Genomic DNA, 21147 nt, shown 5'->3' on the forward strand with positions numbered 1-21147 from the left:
CATGCATCAGTTATGTGAATGCACAATAGATTTTGAGAATTCTCATCCTTGTCTTCTGTGATGCTCATTAATTTTTCAGGGCAAGTGATGATAGATCACTAGACTCCCTTCTTCTGTGCAAGTATCCATGGATCTGTAAACTTCATTTGTACCAGGAACAAATAGTCAGATATAAACAGTGCTGACACCACAATTCTGCCATGCTGAAGAAAGTTGTGCCAATCAAAAAATGCCACACCAAATGCTATGAGAAATGGTATCACATCGCACTGCTAAATGATGTATTGTGCAATTCCTACAAGCACCAAACAAAGCTGAGACATACTGAGTTGTCCCAAGACAGACCATACCTCGGACCACACAGCACTGTCCAAACATGCAGTATTGCACAGATTTGTTTGTATATCTTTCACTGAAGGAAAAGTAGTTAATGACAAAGGTGTAATTGGTTAGATGTGTAAGGAATTAGGTTGTGTGGCTGGAGTCGGCAGGATGTTGAAAAAAGCAGTGCTTGATGGAGGCATTCCTTGATAGGAGATTTTGATGTATGGGGATGTGGTATAGCAGTGACAGACAGTGATCCAGGTGGTAATAGAACGAGAGTGGTTGAGATGTGATGAAGGAAGTATATGATATATGATGTTAAGCTGGGTGCAATGGGGTGGACTTATTGGTTTTCCATTGGAGTGTAAAACCAACTGTTTTATCTATCCCTCCTGTAAACGCATCTCCCATCACATTCCCTTGTTGCCACTCCCTCCTGATATTACCTTCCTCTCAGTTGGACTGCAGCAGTGGGACAATGTAACTGTGTGTGTGTGTGTGTGTGTGTGTGTGTGTGTGTGTGGTTTTTAATGTTACCTCTGAGGAAGGACACTGTTCAGAAGCTCAGAAGTGGTTTCAACTTGTTTGTACCTATCAGCCGTTCAGCAACTCAGCTACATGGTGAGTTGTTCAATTAATTCCTTTCATTATTAGTAGTGCTGCTTAGACTTGAGCATAATATAATGTTGAACAGTATAAACCTGTTACAAAGATTTTGAAATAATCCTAACTTTGAAATTGCCTGAATTCCTGCTAAAAAGTAAATGTGAATCATACTCAGATTAAATAATCAAATGAAATAGAGAGAAAATAAAAATACAGGAAAGCAGCCTTGAGTATGCTTTTAAGTATTAATTATTTAAATAAATTGCTAGACATGTTTGCAGTAGTGCACTTGCCTAAATTATTTTTCCAATAAAGCTTCTCAGTAATATGATGTAGGTACATGTAAGACTAAATAATCAAAGTACGAGATGCTAACACACACACACACACACACACACACACACACACACGCTCTCTCTCTCTCTCTCTCTCTCTCTCTCTCTCTCTCTCTCTCTCTTTTCCGTCTCTCTCTCTCTTTTCCCTCTCAGTAAAGACATCGGTACTGCATATTCTTTATTCAACCAAAGCCAAAGCAACAATGAATGCGTGATGAAGCTCGTTAAAGTGCAAATAGTTCATATACATTGTGTGAATTTTTTGAAACTTGACAACAACATATGTCAGTTTCACTTTAAGACACGTAAATGTACATTCCTTGAAACATATATTTTTGAAATATGTATTTGGCACCTTTTTGGTCTGTTTGTACCTATTAATACTTCTTGAGGGTGCTTATCTAAGAACACACAGCAAATTTTGGAGTTAAATACAAGAATCAGTTTAATATCTTAATTGTTCATGATTACTACATGTTAAGTGTAGATAATAGACATTAATTTAAAAAATAAAACAGTAACTAAATGATTTTTGTGTTAGAGAATGGTTACATGCATAATAGCCAACACTTCTCAATTTCAGGGCAAGATCAAGAATCCTGGAGCAAAGTGAAGCAAAAGACAGAGAACGCTATGTTGTAAAATTTATAAAAATCATGAAGCATCTAAGAAAAATAAATAACTTCAATTCTTATCTGGCACTATTGTCAGCTCTAGACTCTGCACCAATTCGTCGGTTAGAATGGCAGAAGCATATCACTGAAGGCCTTAAGGAATACTGTGCACTTATTGATAGTTCATCCAGCTTCCGTGCATATAGGCAGGCACTTGGTGACACACAACCTCCCTGTATTCCATACATGTGAGTATTGTAATCTTTCCTTAATTACTTTTCTCTGTTTAACTTCCTAGTTGACATAAAAATTCCTTTTATGTTTCATTCCAAATTTAACTTAAGTGATAGTTGTGAAAGTTAAGAGCCTCAAGGTCATTACCTCACTTACATTATCATCATCCCCATCATCATCATCATCATCATCATCATCATCAGTAGCAGTCATTTGATGCCTAGTGATGGACAAAGGCCACCTCTAGTGTATTACAGTCTTCAGCTGTATGTATCCACATTGCTCCAGTCAAAATTGTCTATTCACCTTCTGTTAGAGGGTCACATTGATCTTTTCTGATCTCTTATAAACCAGCAAAAAACTTTCTTGCTTTATCTATCTCCAATTTGCCTGGCTACATGACCAACCCATTGCCATTTCATTTTCTTTACATGTAATGTCTTCCTCTCCATTGAGTTCTGTGATGCATTTGTTTTTCCCATGCCTCTGCAAGTAATTCCTAACAAGCATCTCTCCTTTGTTCATAGAGCACCCCTCAGTTTTTCAATGGTTTTTACCATTAAAAGTCACCTGCTTACAATATTTGAAATGTGTAATAATATCAGATCATCATCATCATCATCATTTCCTTGAGGCCTTAGTCTCGCGGCAATGCGGGGTCGGCCTGGTTACTATTGATTTGGTAGTGTTAGTTCCAGAGGGTGGCCGGATGCCCTTCCTGCCGCCACCCCGAACCCCCCCCCCCCCCCCCCCCCCCCCTCCCGGGATGGAAGATGTGTACCCTAGGTGTCTGCATCTAGTGTAAGTCCTGGAATAGCGTGAATTTGTTTCAAATGTCTGCGAGTCATGTAACTGAGGCAGAACGTGGGGACCAGCCTGGTATTCACCTAGAGGGATGTGGAAAACCACATCCAGGCGGGCCAGCATACCAGCTCTCATTGTTAATCCACTGGGCGGATTCGATCCGGGGCCGGCGTGCCTACCCGAGTCCAGGAAGTCGTGCATTAGCGCTCTTGGCTACCCTGGCATGTCTGTAATAATTTCAGATATCAATAAAAATTCCAAAAGTAATGTCACAACAAATTTCCAATCTCAGGGTTTACAGATTCGTGTGATGGGTGTTTTATCATGAAAATGGAGAGGTGTTTTATGGTAAAAAAATAGGATACTGTAGCAGAATGAATTTATTTTACCCGTATAGTGGGAAAAGTCATCACCGATAAATTTGCATTGTATAGGACATCGTAGAAACTTCCAGAGACAAAATAGCTAAGGTAATGGTAAAATTACTTTTGCTAACATGTGGGCCATCAAATATTTATTGTGTCACCTGGAAACATGATTTATGTGTGAGAGAGCCCATATATGACATGGTGCTAGAACTCTCATACTGTTGGCTAGGAAACATGTTCAGATAGCTTACATTTAGAGGGTAGTGAAATCTGCACCGCCAGAAAATATTATATTGATACCTTTGGGAATAATCAACTACTTTCAGTTGCAAAATCCACATTTTGGTGGTGATGCTCATTGTTCACTACAATTTTTAAATGAAAAACCATTTGCAATGACATAATTTTCATTTGTTTGGTTGAGTCATGCCTCAGTTTGACTGACATTACTATGTTTCTGAAAAATAAATCAGTATCTTCACCTGACATCTGGTTAAAGTTCTTAATAGTATTTGCTCTTTTGATACAGATAACTTCCAAAAGTTCTAAAATTTATCATTTCACTTCTGCCTTTTAGTAGTTGATAGGAGAAAATCAACAGTTGTATCTTCATTCTCTGTCAAAGGAAGGTCCACTGTGATAGTTTCATCATCTGCATGTTAATGAGTGCTGACATCGGAATGCTGAAAGTGCGATATACTTCTGCGAAGTAGCTTCTGATGAAGTTAACTACAATTTTATGATTATGAATCAAAAGTAAGGGTTGAAACAATAGTGAACAATGATTCTTTCTTTCTTCTGGCCCAGTCTTCCAAGAAATGTTAATATATCAGCCAGTGGCCATTTCTTACATTGACTTGAAGTAGAATAGGTATGTTTAACATTCTTCCATCTTCTGTTAAAATCTTCACCTGCAGTGTGTCAGTATTATTAGCAAATCATTACATTGCATCTTAGTCTAAATTAAACAGTGCAGTTATGTATAACTTTCAATCCCCAAATGCATCTCGGTCTTACTTTCTGAATTTTAATTTTATATTGTTTTGCTTTTAGGTTTATGGTAACAGGAGAGTCATTTAGATCATAAGCTTTTGCATTTAGAATATCACGCAGTTATGTCAACGGAATAGTACAAAGTATACTGTCAGTTCTTATAAGGAAATTAGTACATCTGTTTGTGCAGCTATCCTTACCTGATGATTTGAGGACGAAGTCTGTAGAATTTGAACAGCAATATTTCCTATAATTACAAACATTTTTAATAAAATTATAAACAGCCGACCAGTTGCAATGGATAAAGAAATTTTTTACCTAGGTTTCGACAAATATAAATTTGTCTTCTTCAGAAGGTAACCTAAGGGCAATGAACATCACAGCTTATGTTAGAAAAAAGAATAAATTTTAAGACAAATTAGACAACTCTTGCATTACAGAAGTATGATAACGACGACTGGTACTTACAATTTTACGTTAGTAAGGACTAATGTACCATCGCTGTTTTTACAATTGTTGGCATAGATCCATGTGTCAAAAATAAAATATAGCCCTAGAATTAAGGTTTGCCATGTTAATAAAAAGTAGCTCATGGATCTTGCAGAGCTTACAAATGACTGAGTGTAATCGGCGAGCGTAGTTACTCTGAAAACAGGGCAGGTGGCGCTCGTGCCGAGAAACGTGTGCCAATTGGCGTACAAAGGCAACGTGTAAATTATCAGTATTAATAACATCCTTAGGTAGAGTAACACTAAAAAAAAGGAAGGAAATTAACACTCCCGTTATAACAGTATGGGAGTATTGGTACAAATACTGTAGCTATACATCAAAAAAGGCAGGTGGCGCTTACACCGAGAAACTTACGCCCAGTGGCATATACAGTCAAAATATATAAAAAATTACATTACTATATTAGTGAAGCTCACAAACGGTACACGTGTCAGAAATTTAAAATTGACAATAATGGCTCATGTCAAGAAAGAATTACAAACACTGGTACACAATCCTGTTAATACACATTCACAGGAAAAACAAAATTTTAGAGCCAGACAAAATCACATAAGGGCCGATGTAGTAGCAAACATACATCATGACAACACCACCATTACATAAGGGGTAGTGAGCTTAAAGCACTGAAGGTGCATCACAGCTTCCTAAGGAAATAAACCACTAAGGTTACCAGCATTAATGTTATACCGTAAACAGTACAGGATTAAAGCCTTCGAAATATTGTCCACAAGTAAGGTTTAGTTGGTTGTTCAGTATATTACCATCCTTGAGCTCAAGAAGTTTGAAAATTTGTAACTCTTCCCTCATATCTAATCTACGCCCTTTGTCTTCTCTGTGTAGGATAACAGTGTCTTCTAAATGTTTTGGCGTATGACTGGCTATCAGGAGGTGTTCAGCAAAAGCAGAATTGTGTATATTCGCTCCTTTTTTACCTAATAGGTGTTCTTTATATCTTGTTTTCACAGCTCTGCCTGTTTGACCAATATAATATGAAGGACAGTCATTACAGGTTAGTTTGTAAACCCCTGAATTGGAAAACCGATCGCCGGTGATCTCTACTGAATGTACAAGATTTCCCTTTAAACTGTTATCTGTAGAGGAGGAGACATTACAGTTATATTTTTTCATTAGAAGACATTTTATCCTATATGATATATTGCCCAAGAAAGGAATAGAAATAAGTTTTTTAGCTTCTTTTGCTATCAGTGGGGAGGTTGTTGCTCAAAGTCGAACAGTTTAGGGAAGTTTTCTTACTGAACATGCAATCAATCATATTCTGATTGTACCCATTATTAACCAAAATCGCTTTGATGACATTCAATTCTTTCTGTTGATCGGCATGTGATAAAGGAGTAGTTACCATATGGTGAATGGCAGAATGAAAAAACGACAGTTTATGAGCTTTTGGACGAGTTGAGTCAGCAGAGATGACATTATCTGAATATGTTTCCTTACGGAAAATGTTGAAATTGAAGGAACTATTATGTATAGAAATTGTTAAATCAAGAAAGTGAAGTTCACCTTTTCCATTCTGAAGTTCTTTTGTGAAGGAAATTTTTTCATGTAAACCATTGAAAGTACTGAAAAGAAGCTCTAACTCATGATCAGTACCGTCAAAAGCAATGATAATGTCGTCAACATAACATGCATAATAACGGATTTTGTGGCGTAATTCTGAACTTGAATTGAAGAACGTTAGTTCCAGAGTATTGATGAAAACATCTGCCAAAATACCAGTGAGGAGACTACCCATTGCTAAACCATCTGGTTGTATATACATTTTCCCACTGAACGTGAATTAATTGTATTTCAAAACAACTTTAAAGAAACTAATCAGTTCTGCAATCTGAATTTCACTTAGTTTTTTATGTTTTAGTAGATTCTTATTTACAAGGGCTATGGTTACATCGACAGGGACATTTGCATAAAGAGTGACGATGTCAAAGGAAACCAGTCTAGTGTCAGGCGTACATCTTACATTTTGAATATTGCCGATCAATTCCTTGCTGTTTTTCACCGAAAAAATATTTTCGATTATGAAAGCATCTTCAATTTTAAAATGGAGGCACCTAGCGAGTGTGTGATGTGGGCTACCTATTCCATTCACTACAGGGCGAATCGGGTGATTTTGTTTGTGCAATTTAAACTGACTTTTGAGCACGGGTGGTTTCAGGTTCATATGTATAAGCCATTTCTTTTGGAAATTATTGAACAAGCTGACAGAACTAGCTAAAGTATGCCAGATTTCTTTTTGCAATTCCGCGGTTGGATCTATGGTAACCTCAGCGATGTCATTGTCCTCAAAAAACTTTACCGTCTTTTCACTATATTCATTTTTATAAGCCACGACAGCAGTTAGTGACAAATGCGTCGTGTTCTCTCAGTTTGCGATTAATGTTTTTTACTATTCTATATTCACCCAACTGAACATTAGAATGTAGTTTAATTTCTTTGTCTATTATGTTATTACATTTGTAGGCACATTTGACTTGCTCGGATTTCTCTAATTTAAGGGATTCCAAACTGATTTTAAGATCTACAATAAGATTACAGATAACTGGATCTTTATCGAGTTGAGAAGGCAAATTATATTTAAGGCCTTTACATAACAAGTCATTCTCAGCCTGCGTAAAAGTAATATTAGTTTTATTCAGTATTCTTTCGTAAAACTGATGTTTGACACTATTGTCTGCTATATTAACATTTTTACTTGTGGCCCTATTACTAAACTTTAACAACTTTCTTTCATGTCTGGCCCTAATTTCTTCTTTGCGATTAAAAAGCCATTCATCAATACTATTCCACAGGTGGTCAATTTGGAAATGAAAGAGATCTTTAAAGGCTTTTGTTAAAAATACGTGTATACAGTAAGCTTCACTGTTAAGATCATCTTTTTTCTTACTGTGCTGTCAGAAATGACTAAATGTACCAATTTCTTTTTAACATTTCTTTTTAAAATTGTAAGTACCAGTAGTTGTTGTCATACTTCTGTAATGCAAGAGTTGTCTAATTTGTCTTAAAATTTATTCTTGGCTTATAAGTTTCATACTTTTCTAACGTAAGCTATGATGTTCATTGCCCTTAGGTTACCTTCTGAAGAAGAGAAATTTATATTTGTCAAAACCTAGGTAAAGAATTTATTTATCCATTGCAACTGGTCGGCTGTTTAAATTTTGTTACATGAAACCGTTGCTGTTGTGCAGCTATGTTTAAAATATTGAAACTTTTTTAATCAATTGTGTTACTTGTTATCGTTGATGTTGACTATGAGTTAATGTTCACTGATGTTGGCTCGTCCTATGGAAAGGAAATTGACATTGGAATTTCTGACAGGAGTAATATAGGAGGATGTTTCAGGAGTGACACTATGTTTTCACTTCCTTGCAAACTGACCTCTTCTGACATTTTCCAACATGTTCTTGTGAGAGATGATGCATCTCAATTGAGTGCAAACCTACTCTCAGCCTGCTGCAGGTGTCAACAACAAGAAAGCAATCTTTAAATACTGTCCCTGCTGAGTTTGTAGTGTGTCTGAAAGTGCCACTTGAGCCACGTATTTTGCATTTTTTTTATATGTTGATTTATAAAGCTGATACAACACAGGTTTTAGTCATTGTAACTTGTCTGCACAACCTACTTGGGGATGCTTTCCTGGAGAGCAGCAACAAACCACATGACGACTCAGAGGAAACTGAGCCACCACCATCTATCTATCTTACACCACTTCCTAGGGGTAGCAGTTGTGACAATATGAGCTTCCCTGTGCAGGTTTCACATGTGAACTATTTAAACAGCCTCAACTCAAATCGCTTGATACGGGCAAGTCTTTAGGTCCAGATTGTATACCGATTAGGTTCCTTTCAGATTACACTGATACAATAGCTCCCTACTTAGCAATCATATACAACTGCTCACTCACTGATAGATCTGTACCTACAGATTGGAAAATTGTGCAGGTCGCACCAGTGTTTAAGAAGGGTAGTAGGAGTAATCCATCGAACTAAAGACCTATATCGTTGACGTCGGTTTGCAGTAGGGTTTTGAAGCATATACTGTATTCAAATATTATGAATCACCTCGAAGGGAATGATCTATTGATACATAATCAGCATGGTTTCAGAAAACATCGTTCTTGTGCAACGCAGCTAGCTCTTTATTCGCACGAAGTAATGGCCGCTATCGACAGGGGATCTCAGGTTGATTCCGTATTTCTAGATTTCCGGAAAGCTTTTGACACCGTTCCTCACAAGCAACTTCTAATCAAGCTGCGGGCCTATGGGGTATTGTCTCAGTTGTGCGACTGGATTCGTGATTTCCTGTCAGGAAGGTCGCAGTTCATAGTAATAGACGGCAAATCATCGAGTAAAACCGAAATGATATCAGGTGTTCCCCAGGGAAGCATCCTGGGACCTCTGCTGTTCCTGATCTATATGAATGACCTGGGTGACAATCTGAGCAGTTCTCTTAGGTTGTTCACAGATGATGCTGTAATTTACCGTCTAGTAAGGTCATCCGAAGACCAGAATCAGTTGCAAAGCGATTTAGAAAAGATTGCTGTATGGTGTGGCAGGTGGCAGTTGACGCTAAATAATGAAAAGTGTGAGGTGATCCACATGAGTTCCAAAAGAAATCCATTGGAATTTGATTACTCGATAAATAGTACAATTCTCAAGGCTGTCAATTCAACTAAGTACCTGGGTGTTAAAATTACGAACAACTTCAGTTCGAAAGACCACATAGGTAATATTATGGGGAAGGCAAGACAAAGGTTGCGTTTCATTGGCAGGACTCTTAGACGATGCAACAAGTCCACTAAAGAGACAGCTTACACTACACTCTTTCGTCCTCTGTTAGAATATTGTTGCGCGGTGTGGGATCCTTACCAGGTGGGATTGACGGAGGACATCGAAAGGGTGCAAAAAAGGGCAGCTTGTTTTGTATTATCACATAATAGGGGAGAGAGTGTGGCAGATATGATACACGAGTTGGGATGGAAGTCATTAAAGCAAAGATGTTTTTCGTTGCGGCAAGATCTATTTACGAAATTTCAGTCACCAACTTTCTCTTCCGAATGCAAAAATATTTTGTTGCGCCCAACCTACATAGGTAGGAATGATCATCAAAATAAAATAAGAGAAATCAGAGCTCGAACAGAAAGGTTTAGGTGTTCAATTTTCCCGCGCGCTGATCGGGATTGGAATGGTAGAGAGATAGTATGAGTGTGGTACAATGAACCCTCTGCCAAGCACTTAAATGTGAATTGCTGAGTAGTCATGTAGATGTAGATGTAGTACACGTTCATAATAAATCACTCATGTAGAGTGAAACAGTATTGTTCTTACCTGATCTATGGATAAATCCTCCAATTACCTTCCGAGCACTGTGTTCCACATTCTGACACAGACACTGGCTACATGAGAGATACATTTACCCGGTCAACAGAAATATGTCACTTGAGAACTCATGTGTAGTTGGCTATACTGTGATTGTGATGTTGCATTAGCTTCCACAACACACACTCACAGCTGGTAGCTCCAAAGCGTGTTTTGTAAATGTAGGCTACAGTCAGCATGTATGTAAGCCATCATGTAATAATATATACCTAAGTATAACAAATATCAAACTTGGAAAATCCAGCATGCTACTCACCATAGTTTTGACAAGAAGAGAATAGAAGCTTTCGAAATGTGGTGCTACAGAAGAATGGTGAAGATTAGATGGGTAGATCACATAACTAATGAGGAGGTATTGAATAGAATTGGGGAGAAGAGGAGTTTGTAGCACAACTTGACAAAAAGAAGGGACCAGTTGGCAGGACATGTTCGGACACATCAAGGGATCACAGATTTATCATTGGAGGGCAGCGTGGAGGGTAAAAATCATAGAGGGAGACCAAGAGATGAATACACTAAGCAGATTCAGAAGGCTGTAGGTTGCAGTAGGTACTGGGAGATGAAGAAGCTTGCACAGGATAGGGTAGCATGGAGAGCTGCATCAAACCAGTCTCAGGACTGAAGACCACAACAACAACAACAACTCACCATATAGCGGAGATGCTGAGTCGCAATAGGCACAATAAAAAGATTCACACAATTAAAGCTCGGCCATTTAGGCCTTTGTCAGCAGTAGACCCACATACCCACACACTCACATAAATGCAACTTGCACACATAAGTATAACAAAGAATTTGTTTTTGACAACGGAGAAAACAACTACAGAGAAAAAGTTTCTAATAGTATATGAAACCATGAAATAAACAACCACCAAAGTTAATGACAGTAGTTGTGTGAAGTCATTCCAAATTATCATAATAGCTGCATATAAAATTTGGTATAATAATGTAACTTAAGCATAACAAAGATTTTGCTATCCACAGTCATAGTGTAGTGGCACCACCGTTTAGGATAGGGAAAGTTAGTTTTGTGCAATATTCAGAGCATGAGTTACAGCCAGGTGCGGGCCAGATTGCAATAAGTTATGCATACCAGCAGTTGCGAAGGCAAATAGAGGCCACAGGGGCATAGAACTGCCAGAGAGGGCACACACACAGCAGTTTGCATGGCGCAAGTCGCAAGCAGAAGGGGCCCACTGGCCAGCCTAGCGTGTTATGCATATGTGGCTCGGAGTGGCACGTTAATGAAACAGAGGTGCACAGCCGAGTATAAATAGGTGTCGTTTTCTAACAAGATTCATTGAAGTGTGACAGCTATCCAGGACGGTGAGCCGTGTCACACCGCCGGGCTACACGCAACAACAGATGGGTCGACAAGTGTCCTAGTCCATGGTGGGTCATTGGTTTGACCCTCTGAGGCCAACGTAGGGTCCGCAGCCAGCCAGGGCAGGCCACTCTTCGGCTTGCTACCGCAGGCATTCGTCTTGGCTCCCGACATGCGCCAGAGACTGCCAAGGCGAGAGCCACAGACTCGGACGCTGGATCGCAGGTGGATGTTGCTGGCGCGTTCTGAGCTACGCCAGCGATGAAGAAGTGACAGAGGGGCCAGCCTACAGCTCCTGGCGGAGCAGCGGGCCTCACACTGAGCAGTCTTGAGTCGGTTGCTGGCACAGCCATCGTGACGTAATTGGAACTTTGCTGCTGGCGAACAAGACCGGCATGACACCGCATTGCATTGCACAGGCCACTGGGGTGCTTCCTCAGCATTGCGGGGCCATGTGACACAGACTGAGGTGAACAAAGCACTGTAGTGGAAGCAAATAAATCATTTGGAAAGTTCTGGCCTGAGTTTTAATACGGCACCTCCTGGCACCCACCCACTACACATGGTGTCTTCCCGTTACATTTGGTCATCCTGATACATTTGGTGTCTTCACGCCACATTTGGCATCTGATACCACTACAATAGAAAGAAATAAAGAAACAGGTACATATTCTGTTGTAGAGTGAAAGAATTAATTCAACACATTTATACTCACCAATTTATGATGTCAGTTGCACATTTCCATCAAGTTCTTCATCATCCAAATCAGTGCCACAACCATTATCATTATCATCATCATCATCATCATCATCATCATCAAGAGAAATCATTAGCTATTTACTCTTATTTATAGTACCATCTGTAGTCTTTGCTTCTCTTATAAACTTACCAACATGGTCCACTTTCTTTCTCTCCCCCTGCGGGTCCGGGGGTTACAATAGGCTTCAGGTATTCCTGCCTGTCATAAGAGGTGACTAAAAGGAGTCCCTCCCCCTCAAGGTGGTAGTTAGCGCCTGCATCGGGAGGCGGACGGTTCCACGACCTATATTTGCGGTCATTTTGGTTTTTTCACTTCTTCTGGTTTCTTCCTTCCTTTGGCTGGTTCCTTTCTTTGTTCTTCTCCATCTCACTGTCTTACTTACTGTTTCCCTTGCCTCCTTCTCCTTGACTTCTTCTCCTTGCCTTCTTCTCCCTGCCTTCTTCTCCTTGCCTTCTTATCCTTGCCTTCTCTGGTCTCCGCCTCGCCGTTTGAGACAGTTTGTCCTTTCTCTCCCTCTCTCCCTTCTTTTTCCTCTTCCTCCTTCCTCCCTGTGCGTGCCTGAAGGCTGACCCACGCGTTCACACGCGTAGCCGGTGACGGGGTAATGCATAATTCCCTGCTGTGGGTAGACAAGTAATGCACGCACGTACCCCCTGGTAAAGGCCAGGCCCAGGGAGGGGTGATTGCCTGAGCTGACACCTTCTGACCATGCCTATTGCTCCCTCTGTTCGTTTCTCGGGAGGTGTGATCTGAGGTGTAAACATTCACCTAAGGCGGGAGTGCCCTCTGAGAGGGTCCCCACAAGGAAGGAGCGCGCCATTGGAGACACTGGCAATCATGGGGGATTCCTCCGCAGTGAATTTCTCTTCTTCTTCTCTCTCGACTTCTGCCCAAAAACAGAAACTTGACCAGCCACCAGTGACAAAAGTACTACCGCCTGCCCCACAGTTCCTCGTAGTTTCTCGATCTGAGGACGGAAAGGATTTTTCCTCTGTCAACCCTTTCGTTATCCAGAAGGGCGTAGATGCCATAGCTGGATCTGTCAAGTCTTGTACCAGGTTGCGTAACGGTATCTTGTTACTAGAAACTGAGAGCGCCTTTCAGGCACAAAAACTGCTTCGGGCCACACTCCTGTGCACGTTCCCTGTCCGGATGGAGGCTCACCGCACTTTGAATTCGTCTCGTGGTGTGGTATATACTAGATCACTCAACGGATTGACTGACGAGGAGATTCAGTCTTTCCTCGCTGAGCAGGGCGTGACGGCTGTCCATAGGGTCATGAAAAAGGTCAACAATGACCTTGTACCGACCCGGACACTTTTCTTGACCTTTGATAGTGTTCAGCTGCCGTCGCATATCAAAGCGGGCTACGAGGTTATTTCTGTTCGCCCCTATGTCCCGACACCTACGCGCTGCTACCAGTGTCAGCGTTTTAATCACACTCGCCAGTCTTGTTCCAATGCGGCTAAATGTGTCACTTGTGGCAGGGATGCCCATGAGGGTGACTGTCCACCTCCGTCTCCTCGTTGTGTGAACTGTCAGGGTGACCATGCAGCGTCCTCCCGCGACTGTCCCATCTACAAGGAAAAACGCTGTATACAGGAAATTCGGGTCATAGAGAAAGTGTCCACCTTGGCTGCTCGCAAGCTATTTGCTAGTAGGAAGCCCACGCTGCTCCCAGTGGGGAAATACAGTACTGTCCTCGCCTCTCCTCGGACTACCAGGGAGGTGGCGACGCAGACATGCGATCTGACCTTCAGCACTATGGTCGTCCGTTCGGCCAGTGCTAAGATCGCCCGGTTGACGTCTCCTCTTCCTCCCGTCACCCCTCAGACACAAGCACCTTCATCAGCTTCTGCCAAGACGAAGACCCAGAAGTCAGATGCACGGGCCTTCAAGAAAGAACCGTCCCGTGCAGACTTCCTATGTACCTCGAACTCACAGCCATCGACCAGTACTTCCACTAAACGACCTTCCAAGAAAGCTCATAGAAAGCACAGTTCTCCTTCTCCGCCACGGCGCATTTCTTCTCCTGCGCCACCCAGCGGTTGCCGCCCCAGGCCGTCATCCATTTCGCCTGGCCGCACCGCTGGTAGCCGAACATCTGGCCGTTCACCGGCGGAGGAAGCTCCCCCTCCCGGCCATCTTAACAAGATGGCCGATGAACATATAGAACCAATGGACGATGACTGTCCGCCTACTGATAGCGGCAGCAGTGCTTGCTCGAAGCCAGGCCCTCAGCGGCCTTCGAGGTGACCCCTTCTTGCATCTTCTTTTTCTTTTTCTTCTCACGATGGCACTTATTCACTGGAATATTCACAGCATTCGCTCCAACCGAGAGGACTTAAAGTTGCTGCTCTGCTTGCACCATCCGCTCGTCATAGCCCTCCAGGAAACGAAGCTACGCCCATGCGATCAATCCGAATTACTCTCCCCACTTTTACATTTTCCATTTGTACCGTTTACACTCCATCGTCGTCTGCCGTTACCAGGGCAGACATGATGCAAATTATTGCTCAGCTACCTGCACCATTTTTGTTAACTGGAGACTTCAGTGCCCACCATCCCCTTTGGGGCTCTCCAGCATCCTGCCCGAGGGGCTCCCTGTTAGCAGACCTTTTCAACCAGCTCAATCTTGTCTGCCACAATACTGGCACCCCTACTTTTCTTTCGGACACATCTCGCACCTATTCCCATTTAGACCTCTCTATATGTACTACCCAACTTGCACGCCGGTTTGAGCGGTATGCACTTTCTGATATATATTCCAGGGACCACTTCCCGTGTGTTATCCATCTCCTGCATCATACCCCCTCTCCGTGCTCAACTAGTTGGAACATCTCCAAAGCAGACTGGTTGCTCTTCTCTTCCAGGGCGACCTTTCAGGATCAAACCTTCACAAGCTGCGATAGTCAGGTCGCACATCTCACGGAAGTCATTCTCACTGCTGCTGAATATTCCATCCCTCACACTACTTCTTCTCCATGTCGCGTACCCATCCCCTGGTGGACCACAGCATGTAGAGACGCTTTACGGGCTCGTCGACGTGCTTTACGCACCTTTAAACGCCACCCTACGGTGGCGAATTGAATCAATTATAAACGATTACGTGCGCAGTGTCGTCGTATTATTAAAGAAAGCAAGAAAGTCAGCTGGGCTGCTTTCACAAGCACCTTCAACAGTTTTACTCCTTCTTCTGTTGTCTGGGGCAGCCTGCGCCGGCTATCTGGCACTAAGGTCCACTCACCAGTTTCTGGCTTGACGGTCACGAATGACGTCCTTGTGGCCCCTGAGGATGTCTCCAATGCCTTCGGCCACTTTTTCGCAGAGGTTTTGAGCTCCGCTCATTACCACCCTACCTTCCTCCCCCGAAAACAGGCAGAGGAGGCTAGGCCACCTAACTTCCGTTCCTCGAATCGTGAAAGTTATAATGCCCCATTCACCATGCGGGAACTCGAAAATGCACTTGCCCGGTCACGGTCCTCCGCTCCAGGGCCTGATTCTATTCATATTCAGATGCTGAAGTACCTTCTCCTGCGGGTAAAGGTTTCCTTCTTCGTACTTATAATCGCATCTGGATTGAGGGACATGTTCCCGCATGCTGGCGCGAGTCTATTGTTGTACTGATTCTTAAGCCGGGGAAGGACAAGCACTTGCCTTCCAGTTATCGACCCATCTCGCTTACCAGATGTGTCTGTAAGGTGATGGAGCGAATGGTTACCTCTCGTTTGGTTTGGCTGCTCGAATTTCCACACCTACTTACCATTGTACAATGTGGATTTCGTAGGCGCCGCTCTGCTGTTGACCATCTGGTTACCTTATCGACCTTCATTATGAATAACTTCTTGCGGAAGCGCCCGACCGCGGCTGTGTTCTTTGATTTGGAGAAGGCTTACGACACCTGTTGGAGGGTGGGCATTCTCCGCACCATGCATACATAGGGCCTTCGTGGTCGCCTCCCTCTTTTTATTTGTTCCTTTTTAATGGATCTACAGTTCAGGGTACGTGTGGGTTCTGTCCTGTCAGACACCTTTCGCCAGGAGAATGGGGTGCCACAGGGCTCAGTTTTGAGCGTAGCTCTCTTCGCCATAGTGATCAATCCAATAATGGATTGCCTCCCAGCTGATATGTCAGGCTCCCTTTTCGTGGACGATTTTACCATCTATTGCAGTGCGCAGCGTACATGTTTCCTGGAGTGCTGTCTTAAGCGTTCTCTTGACCGTCTTTACTCCTGGAGTGTCGCCAGTGGCTTCCATTTTTCTGCCGAGAAGATGGTCTGTATTAACTTCTGGTGCTACAAAGAGTTTCTCCCACTGTCCTTACGACTCGGTCCTGTTGCTCTCCCATTCATGGAGACAACAAAATTTTTAGGTCTTACATTTGACAGGAAACTTAGCTGGTCTCCACGTGTGTCATATTTGGCTGCCCATTGTACCCATTCTTTAAGTGTCCTCCGTGTTCTCAGTGGTATGTCGTGGGGAGCGTATCGAACCATCCTACTTCGCCTATATCGGTCAATCGTCCGCTCCAAGCTGGATTATGGGAGCTTCGTATACTCCTCTGCACGGCCGTCCATCTTACGCCGCCTCAACTCCATACAACATCAGAATTTACGTCTTGCGATCGGAGCGTTTTATAGTAGTCCCGTCGAGAGTCTTCATGCTGAAGCTGGTGAATTGCCACTCACTTACCGGTGCGATATACTGCTTTGTCGGTATGCCTGTCGGCTACTGTCAATGCCCGACCACCCGTCTTATCGTTCCTTTTTTTATGACTCTCTCGACCGTCAATACGGGTTGTATGTCTCTGCCCTGCTACCCCCTGGAGTTCACTTTCGTCGCCTCCTTCAACACCTTGATTTTTCACTCCCTGCAACCTTTAGAGTGCGCGAGAGCCACACGCCACCTTGGCTCCAAGCTCAGGTTTGCGTTCACCTTGACCTCAGCTCGCTCCCAAAGGAGTTTACCCTTGGTTCAGTATACCACTCCCGTTTTGTCGAACTTCGTTCAAAGTTCATTAATATGACCTTCATTTATACAGATGGCTCTAAGACCAATGACGGTGTCGGGTGTTCTTTTATTGTCGGGACACAAAGTTTCAAATACCGGCTCCATGGCCATTGTTCAGTCTTCACAGCCGAGCTCTCTGCCCTCTACCAGGCTGTTCTTTACATCTGCCGCCACCGACATTCTGCTTATGTCATCTGCTCCGATTCCCTGAGGGCCATCCAGAGCCTCAGTGATCTGTATCCGTTTCACCCTTTTGTGCACCGGATCCAACGCTCTCTTCGGCAGTTGGTGGACGACGGTTCTCCGGTTAGCTTTATGTGGGTTCCTGGCCATGTCGGTATCCCTGGGAACGAAGCAGCAGATGCCGTGGCCACGGCTGCGGTCCTCCAGCCTCGGACAGCTTCTTGTTGTGTCCCTTCATCAGATTGTAGCAGGGTCATTTGTCGGCGCATTTTATTGCTGTGGCATGCCGATTGGGCTCCACTTACGGACAACAAGCTTCGGGCCTTGAAACCTCTTCCCGCGGCTTGGACGTCCTCCTCACGCCCTTCTTGGTGGGAGGAGGTCGTTTTGGCCCGGTTACGAATTGGACACTGCCGGTTCAGCCATCACCATCTGCTGACGGCTGCGCCAGTGCTGTTCTGCCCATGTGGGCAGTTGCTGACGGTCTATCACATTTTAACGTCCTGTCCGGATTTTAATACACTGCGTCTTGATTTTGGCCTGCAATGTACTCTGGATGCTATTTTAGCGGATGACCCAGGAGCAGCTGCTCGCGTTCTTTGTTTTATCAACTTGACAAACCTGCCTAAGGACATTTGATTATGCTGTTTTTTTGTTTTGATCCTCTGCCTGTCCATGTCTTTTATAGTATTGCCCCTTTTAGTTGCTGTTTTAACCTTGTGCCTCGCAGTGCATTTCTAACTTAGTCTGGGCACTAATGACCATTGTAGTTGTGCGCCCTAAAAAAAAAACTTTCTTTCTCCTTGTGGTGGTTTGTACAATAGTAAGATGTTTATGCAACAGCCTTTCCACTTCTGTTATAGTAAAAGACTTGTTATTATTTCGAATGTAAGTCTTGACATCACTCCAAACCAATTCACCTGGGTTGAAATGGCAGTGATAAAGCAATAGGTGTCACAGGTTTTTCTATGTTATTTCACAAGGGAATATAACAGCATCTACGTCATACTCATGCTGCAGCAATGTGTATCACTGGCAACCACTGCGTCATAGATTCTTCGCAGTCACGAGTTGTTTGAGTTTTGTCTAATAGCACTAAATGGTAAGCTGCATTACCCATTACAAATATAGTAAGAAAAGTAAACTGTAGCAACAAATTTGTAAACCACTGCAGAAATTATTGGCAGTTCATATCCTCATGGTTGTCACAGGTTTTTCTCGATCTAAAAATTTAAAGAGTCCACAGTGCTCAAAATCATTTGAAGAACTTGCGTGAGCTGCAATTAATCTGACTCCTCTTCCTGTTGGCTGATGGCTGCTGCTATTTGGAGTATCACCTGTCAAGCATTCGTCAACTGCTTCTCTAGCATTGACTCAGGTTGCATCTAACCATATAATTGAATGCATATACTTTCCTGTAATTAATTGTAAGAAGATACTACGAGCCCCAAGAACATGATCTTTTTTGAGCAACAGTTTTTGTCCGTCTAAGTTCTTAAAGCAGAAACTCATACTTCTTAACACCATTTTAAGTGATGTGCCTCAAACCCCCCCCCCCCTCCACACACACACACACACACATACACACACACACACACACACAAAGAAAAAGTTCACATTCTTTTAAAGAAATTGACAACTCACTACTGTGGAGTATTCTTTCCTACTACAGTATCTGTAAATGTGCCAACAAACTGCCTCTGTTTGGAATAAATCAAGATCTGTAACTGAATGAGGATTGTTGTTCTCTTTACAGGATTACTTAAAAATACTCTGTTCTCTCCAAAAGGGCTTTGTTCCACATCGTTTACTTCAGTATCTTACAAGTTTTGAAGTAGCTCTGCTTTCCTCCAATTTGACCGAGTCCTAGAGCTTTCGAACTACACTCTAAAACTTTATCAGGAGAAATTGATGGATGCCCACGAACAGAAACAAATTCTTTTTCTTGCTTGTAAAACGCGTGCATATGTTGTTGTGATTTAAAACCCGACTGTATGACAGCACTCCGTGAAGCGACAGATTGTCGCTCGGTAAATGATGTCATTTTGGTGAGACTTTTTTAATAAACAAAAACTGTAGTCAAAGTGGTAAAACAACACAACTATATAGAAGCAGGTGGTCGCACACCAACATACTACGTTTTGATAGATGGCGGTAATGTGGAATGTCAATGTCGTAAGCAGAAACCTTGTAGGAATGTCAAAACTGGGTTTTGTCGCTGTGCTGAAATTAGTTCAGAATATGCAGCACCTCACATTCCTCGTTTGTTTGTGAGTCGTACTGCCAACTTCGAGGCACTTGTGGAGTGACTTTGAAGTGATACGTTTCAGCGACCTGGGTAAAGGCATTTGGACACCTTTTCCATTAGTTTTTCATCATATACAACTGTATGTAAATGACACTTTCGTATCAGACATTGTCAGTAACTGATTCAGAGTACTGTGAGCTGTGGCTGTGGCTGGAATGGTCACTGAGCAGTGTAGCTGCATGGCTGATGCAGCCCACTGGCCACCGCAAAAGCTGCTGAGGAACTGCATCTGATGCTTTCCAATGAGGCAGGGACATCAGTCATATACTGTGCCAAACGATTCCAATTGCTGATACAACCGGAGCCCTCTCTCCCCAGAATTGCTTGCTATGTCTAATTAAGTTACTTATTATTTTATTTCAGGTAATTTAAGCAGTAGGGAACTGCCTCAATAGCCGTATAGTTAACATTGCTTTCTTTGGTACAGAGGGATCTGGGTTTGATTTCTGGTACCATCAAACCTTTTTTTCTTTTTATCCCATACTCGTGAATAGGGGTCGACTAGAGGTTTGTGAACTTCACCACTTATTGCCTGAACCGCCCGTTTCTGAGCCAAAAATGTCCTTTTAGAATGGGAAGAGTTACCCCAAAATATTATACCGTATGACATAAGCGAATGAAAATAAGCAAAGTAGACTAATTTTCGTGTCGAACAATCACTCACCTCAGATACCGTTCAAATAGTAAAAATGGCGGTATTAAGTCTTTGAATGAGATCCTGAGTGTGGGCTTTTGACGACAGCTTACTATCTGTCTGAACACCTAGAAATCTGAACTGTTCAGTTTCACTAATCATATGCCCATTCTGTGAAATTAAAATGTCAGGTTTTGTTGAATTGTGTGTTACAAACTGTAAAAACTGAGTCTTACTGTGATTTAGCATTAGTTTATTTTCTACAAGCCGTGAACTTATGTCGTGAACTGCACTATTTGAACCAGGGCCAATGTTGCACACAACATCCAATACTACCAAGCTAGTATCATTAGCAAACAGAAATATTTTAAAGTTATCAGTATCAGTAGGAAAAGGGAGAGAAGGAAACATAGTAGGTGAATATGGATTGGGGGGAAGGAATGAGAGAGGAAGCCGCCTTGTAGAATTTTGCATAGAGCATAACTTAATCATAGCTAACACTTGGTTCAAGAATCATAAAAGAAGGTTGTATACCTGGAAGAATCCTGGAGATACTAAAAGGTATCAGATAGATTATATAATGGTAAGACAGAGATTTAGGAACCAGGTTTTAAATTGTAAGACATTTCCTGGGGCAGATGTGGATTCTGACCACAATCTATTGCTTATGAACTGCAGATTGAAACTGAAGAAACTGCAAAAAGGTGGGAATTTAAGGAGATGGGACCTGGATAAACTGAAAGAACCA

At 42.4% G+C, this 21147-nt stretch overlaps 1 protein-coding gene across 2 annotated transcripts in view; it reads left to right on the top strand.

Moving 5' to 3' along the window:
• Window positions 1-21147, top strand: part of LOC126471426 (guanine nucleotide-releasing factor 2) — a 396113-nt gene that overhangs the window by 359324 nt on the left and 15642 nt on the right. For both annotated transcript variants that reach the window (XM_050099570.1, XM_050099569.1), the window contains exon 16: window positions 1849-2127. In XM_050099570.1, the coding sequence (XP_049955527.1) occupies window positions 1849-2127 (279 nt within the window). The remainder of the gene's footprint in view (window positions 1-1848; window positions 2128-21147) is intronic.

The sequence above is a fragment of the Schistocerca serialis genome, chromosome 3, assembly GCF_023864345.2.
Source record: "Schistocerca serialis cubense isolate TAMUIC-IGC-003099 chromosome 3, iqSchSeri2.2, whole genome shotgun sequence".
Lineage (NCBI taxonomy): Eukaryota > Metazoa > Arthropoda > Insecta > Orthoptera > Acrididae > Schistocerca > Schistocerca serialis.